Source organism: Sciurus vulgaris (genome assembly GCF_902686455.1).
Source record: "Sciurus vulgaris genome assembly, chromosome: 15".
NCBI lineage: Eukaryota > Metazoa > Chordata > Mammalia > Rodentia > Sciuridae > Sciurus > Sciurus vulgaris.
In genome coordinates this window covers 55282886-55289965 of record NC_136476.1, presented here as the reverse complement: position 1 = coordinate 55289965, position 7080 = coordinate 55282886, and the positions used below count along the sequence as shown (strand labels likewise).

The window sequence follows — 7080 nt, the reverse complement described above, 5'->3', positions numbered from 1 at the left end:
TCTTAGGATCAAACCATATTCTGGGGCTTGAAGAGCCACATACCAGGTAGCACCAAGCCCTAGAGGCAGCTACCCTGATTTCAGGCAAGACTTTGGTCTCAACAGGGACCAAAATCCATCTCCAGTTTTCCACAGGAAAAGTTTCCCTGAACAAGCTGTGCACCTTTCAGCCTCGGTTTCCCCTCACTTTTAGTTTATAACCAAAGAATGGTCTGAAATTGCACCATTATGGTGTCATCGGCTTGGAGAACTGGCATCCGAGCCTCTCATCTGTGTGCCTTTCCATGGCGCCTCAGTTTCTCTATCTATAAAATAAAGTCCCTGCAGCTCCTGCAACTCAATCCACCCGGTTGGCAGTGAACAGGGTTAAAGCCCCAACTTCCTCAGAGGTGAAAAGGTAAGCAAATATTCCCACCCTCCCTTAGCCTTGCTCTCCGATTGGTGCCCGGTCGGGTCACCGCCGCCTATCCCGTCCGCATCCGTCATCTGAATTGGTAACACTCTCATTAGCATAAAGATTCCTCCAAAGACCCGGCGCACGGTGACTGAACCGGAGTCTCTGTCCCTTTAAGGAGGAGGACAGGCACTCTGTTCCTAAGGGTATTCGGCACCGCATTTCCTCTGTATAGGCCAGCTATAAACTAGAAAGGTCTAGTGTTAATCTCCACTACCGCCTCCCACTCCGACAGTGGGCATCCTTGGAGTGCACAGCCCTGGTCCCCAGGGACTGCAGATGGGTTTGGTCTCTGCGCGCTGCAGGGTCAGTCAGGCAACCTCTTGCCCGAGGCGGCAGCGGGCTGCTAACCAGGCAGAGCCCGCTGCAGAGCAGGACCTGGGCGCCCCAGGGCGCGACCCGGGGGTTGGCGCCGAGGCGGCCGCAGGAGGTGGCGCGTGCTGAAGGGGAGACGTGCACCCGCTGAGGACCCGGCGCAGGGAAGGCGGGGCTTGGGCAGCGATCTGGCGGCCCTGCTCGCGGGACTGGGCGGGGCTGGGTCTGCGGGGGCGGGGGGCGGGGCGAGCGGGTCCGGGGCGGGGCCGAGGCGCGGGGCGGGCTCTGGCTGCCGAGTGTCACACACGCGGCGGCTCGGGAGGCGGCGGCAGCGGCAGCGGCAGGCGCCGCTGGGACGGGCACGGGCGCGCGGGCTCGGGCGGGCGCCGGCTGCCTCCCTCCTTCGCTCGCTCCCCGCCTGCTTTCTCGCGGGTGGCAGGGCCCGAGTGGCCGCAGCGCTCTCCGGAAGGCAGAAGCGGGGGCGGAGGACGCCAAGTTCTCGCAGCAGCCACAGATCCCTGCCGAGGCGGAGGCTTGTGGCTCCGACGGGGCAGGAGCGAGCTCCGTGGCGGTGCGCACAGTCAAAGCGTCTGCGTTGCGGGTCGCCCGGGCCTCTGCTCGCCGCGGTCGCGGGCTGGGACCTTATGAGAAGCGCCTGCGAGAGGCGCGAGATCCGAAGCCCGGGAGACGAGCGGCGGAGGCGGAGGGCGGTGCTGCAGCTGCTGGAGTCCGAGAGCAGCCTGCAGGAGGCGGCGGCGGCGAGAACTTGAACTTGGCGTCTGGAGTGGGCGCCCCGGACGCCCCCCGCCGGGGCCGGGGCGCCGAGGGACCTGGGCGGCTGCGTTGTCCCCCGAATGGCCGCGGCGGCGGACCGGGCTCCCGCGCCGCGGCCCTAGGTGGCCTCTCGCCATGGCCAAGTGGCTAAACAAGTACTTCAGCTTGGGGAACAGCAAGACCAAGAGCCCCCCGCAGCCACCGAGGCCCGACTACCGCGAGCAGCGGCGCCGGGGTGAGCGGCCCTCTCAGCCCCCCCAGACCGTGCCGCAGGCAGCCTCAGCCACTTCGGCGTCCTGCGGTCCGGCCACCGCCTCCTGCTTCTCGGCCTCGTCGGGCTCATTGCCCGACGACAGCGGCAGTACGAGTGACCTCATCCGCGCCTATCGCGCGCAGAAGGAGCGCGACTTCGAGGACCCCTACAACGGGCCCGGCTCGTCGCTCCGCAAACTGCGCGCCATGTGCCGTCTGGACTACTGCGGCGGCGGCGGCGGGGAGCCCGGCGGGAGTCAGCGCGCCTTCTCTGCCTCGTCGGCGTCCGGAGCCGCGGGCTGTTGCTGTGCGTCCTCCGGCGCGGGCGCCGCCGCGTCCTCGTCTTCGTCCTCTGGCTCCCCACACCTCTACCGCAGCAGCAGCGAGCGGCGGCCGGCCACACCGGCCGAGGTGCGCTACATCTCCCCTAAGCACCGCCTCATCAAAGTAGAGAGCGCCGCCGCGGGTGGTGCAGTGGATTCCCCGGGGGGCGCCTGCTCCGGCGGCCGCACCTGGAGCCCGACGGCTTGCGGAGGCAAGAAGCTGCTCAACAAGTGCGCTGCCTCGGCTGCAGAAGAGAGTGGGGCCGGCAAGAAGGACAAGGTAAGGTGCTCCTCGGCCTCTCCCGAGGTTCTCGGAGACGCTGTGCGCACGGGGAAACCGAGGCACGGCGCCGGTACCTAGACCCTACATAAACTTCGGCCTAGATCTCCGGCGCTGCCACTAGATTCTGCCCACTCCCTCCCGCATTCTCCCAGGTGGTTTGTCTGACACCGTGTCTCCCACAGCTCTAGCGAGGGAGCCCCGCCCAGCCTTGGCCGAGGAAGAGACACCCAGCCAGCCCTTCCGGCTCCCGAGGAAAAGTCCGAGAGCCAGGGCTGTCACGGGTCCTCAGTTACGCTTCTCTCCCCCAGGCTTCCTCCTCCAACTCACTCACGATTTGTGGATGGAAACAGGTCCAGAACCGGGATTCGCTCTATAGTAGGCAGTATTCTTAGTGGCAGATCCGGACCTGAACGTGTATATGTAAATTCTTCTAAGCGCCCCACCCTCCATGCCTTGTTTCCAAAGCCGGGCGTCCTTTTGTATTGGAGCCACACTGGGAACCCCCCAGGCGTGCCTTTCCGCTCGGAATGCACGCTGCCTCCAAGAGTGCTCCACAATCTCAATTCCTCCCCCAGCGGGTCCGAGGGGATCCGCCTGTCAGGCCGCCTGAAAAGAGACCCACCCCTCCTACCTCACCTTCTTCCTTCCTGACCCCATCCCCACAGTTAGATCCCAGGGAGGAGGGGGTCTTTGTGGTAACCCCGTTCCTAATACATCAGGCCATCTTAATCCACGCCCCCCTTTGAAGGAGGCGAGTTAATTACATTCAGACTCGGCCCCCTCCTCCCCTTCACACTCCTGAGGCCTCCTTCCCCCTAAAATAGTACTTGTTCTGTCTACTGCTGGTGGAAGGCAGTGTTTCGATGGAATCTGAGGCCCAGTGGCAGAGTCCACTCCTTCGAGCAGGGTTGCTTGACTGTCAGGCCCCTGCTCTCTTGTTCTCCCCCCACCATTCTTCTCACAAAGGTAAACTTTTGCTCAGTTTGGGTTGATAAAAAGTCTGAGTTCCTCTTAGACTGGATGTCTGGACAGGAGGGAGACAGGCTGCTACCTGCCAGCTGGTGCTTAGAAAGAGATCTTTTTGTTTTCTCTGAGGGAGGAGTTGTTTTCTCTGAGGGCATTAAGGGGATGCCCTCTTAATTTTTCTGCCTGCTCTCCTTTCTGCAGTGTCCTGGAATATTCTCTCCCCTGCTTGTTCTGTCCAGGGCTGGTGGCATGGGCAATCAGAGTACCCCACCTTTCCCTGGAGCTGTTTGGGAATACACCTCAGAAGCTTAAACTCTGGGCTTCTCAAGCACCCAGGATACCACATCTTAAAGACAATGAGCTGGGAGCCAGGTGGCCACCCGGGCACTGCCTTGGTGAGGAGGGAGATGTCCCTGGGAGCCACTGGTTGATCTAACAGGAAAACACTGAAGAGGTTCCTTGCAGTCTTATGTATGGCCCAAACTTGGCTTGATACACAGACTGAAAGACCCTGGAGTTTCGGGGTACAGAAGGCATGAGAAAGCACTTCCAGAGCTTGCAGCTGACTGTTGGACTCCTTCCATCCCCTTCTTACCCACAGTCACCAGCCAGCAGAGCAGATCTCCTTCCTTTCCCTCTGCTAGTGGCTCTGCCTCTCACTAAAGTCTTCTTTTGTGGCTTTTAAAACTTAAGTAAACATTCTTTCCCAATTACATTTAAGACTGTTTCAAATACTTAGGAATAATGTGTTTTGTAGCTAGAATGTCAAGTGTGTTTGAGACCTGACCTCATTCTATCACCAGATATTTCTTGTGAGTCTTCTCTGTGTCCTCCCTGCCAGGTGCTGGAGTGGGGTCCCTTGTGGAGCCTGATGTCCACAACAAATGCTGTGACGGGGGGGGGGCGTCATGCCAGGCTGAATGCTGTGATGAGACCTAGTGTTACAGGGGTCAGCAAGGGCACTTCAGAGGTAGGACCTTCAGTGAGTAAGAGGAATAGGGATCATGGATGAGCTGGTACTTTTAGAGACCTGCACGTAAAGTCCCTTGTGATTGGGCAAGACGCTAGAGAGGCAGCATGGGCCAGGGGTGGGGGTCCTTGTAAATCAAGGTCAGTGAGAGCCAGTGGATGGATTTGGCTATTGGGGTGACATGATCAGCTCATATATGACTTTTTTAAACCAATTTTCTGGGCTCCTTTTCACTTACTGGATTGCGACTTTGAATTCTTTGATCTTTTAAGAAGCTGTCCCTCTCAGGAGATGGGGATTATAGTTACCAGGTGTTTTTCTACTGAGGAGGAAAGGAGGCAGCTGGGTCGGGAGGAGGCTACAAGAGAGGGTCTGCAAGGCTAGGGCAAGGCTTGCTCTCATACTTTAGAATTTGCATTCTGACAAGTTCCCTACTGATCTTTGGCTGCCGATCCTGGGACCACACTTTGAGAAGCACTGATGCAGCCATGCTTCTCTCCTTACCTCTCTGTCTGGGTCTTCTGACCTGGGCCACTTTGAGATGCAGAGTATCCAGATGCCCTGTCTCTGTGTGTGGCCACCCCCCCCACCACCACATTAGGCGGTCAGGAGACTCAGTCTGTTTTTCACATTACTTCCAGCCAGACAGCTTTGGAAGGTCAGGCACACTGTCCTGAATACCCCAGAGCCTTCCTTCTGCCCCCTACCCATGGATCCAGGAAAACCCACTTAACCTCCTGTCAGCCCAGCTTTCTTTGATGAGTTCTTAGAGTATTGGATGAGCCCATCAGGCCTGGTGAGTGTCCCCCTGTGTGCCAGGTTTTATTGGTTTTAGCATCAGGCCTGAGTTAAGAGTTACTAAGGTGTGGAGTGACCCTGTTGATTTGCAGATTCTTCTAGTGCTGCACCCCACTACAGTTTACCTTTTGGGGCCCCCATTCCTGCTTCCTTCAGTTCCTGTGCCACCATCTTAAGCATCCACCTGCTCTCCCAGGTGAGTCCTGGGGCACATCCACCTTGTCACATCTCCACCAGCATTCAGTCTGGGGCACTTTCCCTTTAGAGTCACTTGGAAGAGAGACTGTTTACTGTGCTAGTTCCTCCTCATATAAGTAACCCAGGTTTTAGCCAGCTCTTGCTTTGTGCTCAGAGATATCTTGGTACAAGTGTAAGCCAGGAAAAGAGAGTGTGAGCAATGCAGAATACACGACAGAAATCTCTGGCCTGAGCCTCTGGAGGAAATCGAGGTGTCTTTCCAACACTCATTTCCCTGTGTTTTTGTCTTTGAGTATTTTGAGGGGTCTTCATTTCAGAGGTAACTTTAAAATGAATTCAGAGACAAGTGGTATTGCACTGCAGGGGAGGGGGTGACAGGCTGCAGAGTACCCATATCAGGCTAAGTGTGTACCTGTGTGCATGTAGGTGTTTGCACATGGGGGGTACATACGTGTGCATGGACATATATCAAACCCCAAAATATGATATATTCTTGGAAACCAGAGCTTTCAAGTTGTGGGCCTTGCTTGGGATGACAATGTGAGAGAGGTGGGGTCTGAAGCTTGGACCCCACAGGGTAGTCCCTGCAGACTAGTGAGCCAGAGAAGGGATGTGCTCAGAGCCATGACTGAGGAACATCCCAGCCTCTAAACAGTTGCCAAAATCTGGAGGAAATGGGGCCAGAATTGGTGCAATTGTGCTGTAGTTCAGATGAGAGATGCCGAGGGCCTTAAATCCTGGGAAAAGAATACAGAACTGCAGTAGAAATAGCATTCTTTCAAGTTGTGCTTTATTGAAGGGAAAAAAAAAAGATGACAAAAAATACCACTTACTTGATGGGACTCCTTTGGTGCAGCCAAACAGAGCTCATCCAGTTACATTTTCTGCCGAAGTCTTGTTTCTTTTATTATAATTAAATAAATGTTTCCACCACAACTGAGAAAGTCAAGATGCATCATGATATCAGTTTTCCTGGGTTTTAAATACATGCTAATGTGTACCAACGCTTGAGATTTTGTCAGCATCCACAAAGTTGAGTTAAATAACACGTTTTCCATAGTTACGGAGTAAATAGTATCATGTCTGTTTTTTTTTTTTTTTTTTAAAACATCTAGTGAAGTTCCTGAGCTGCCTGCTAGACAAGGGGAACTCAGAGGGAAATATATGGTAGCCAACTTTCCAAAGGCTGGAGCTTCGCAGTTTGCAGTTGAGGATAGTCAGCTCTGCATCCCGAGGTTCTGCCTCTACAGATGAAACCAACTGCACACTATTTGAAAAAAATATATAGAATTTTTTTTCTTTGTCATTCCCAAAACAATACAGTATAACTACTATTTTCATAGCATTTACATTGTATTAGGTATTATAAGTAATGTAGAAACAACTTAAAATATACCAGAGGATGTACATATGTTATATACAAAACCTATGCTGTTTCATATAGGGCACTTGAGCATTCTTGGTTTTGGTGTCTGAAGAGGGCCTGGGAACTTGTACCCCATAGATATCAAGAAACAACCTATAAGCTTGTCTATTCAGTGAGACTCTGTCACAACCCAAGAAGAATCAGGAGAGAATGGTGTTCAAGGGCTCGGAGGACCTGAATGCTGTTCAGTGAAGGAGACTGTCAGGAGAAGGGGACATCTGAACTGTCTCAGGCAGGGGATCCCCAGGCAGGGAAGTATGAAAGAGGGCTGAAGGCTTGAGAGACAGTGGTGGGAATAGGGAAGGTGGCAGAGGAATTTGG

At 55.0% G+C, this 7080-nt stretch overlaps 1 protein-coding gene across 1 annotated transcript in view; it reads left to right on the top strand.

Annotated features, from left to right (window-relative positions):
• Nucleotides 1-1078: 1078 nt before the first annotated feature.
• SHB (SH2 domain containing adaptor protein B) overlaps nt 1079-7080 on the top strand; it is a 127824-nt gene continuing 121822 nt past the window's right edge. The window contains exon 1 of the mRNA XM_079113554.1: nt 1079-2398. Within this exon, the coding sequence (XP_078969680.1) occupies nt 1679-2398 (720 nt within the window). The 5' untranslated portion in view covers nt 1079-1678. The remainder of the gene's footprint in view (nt 2399-7080) is intronic.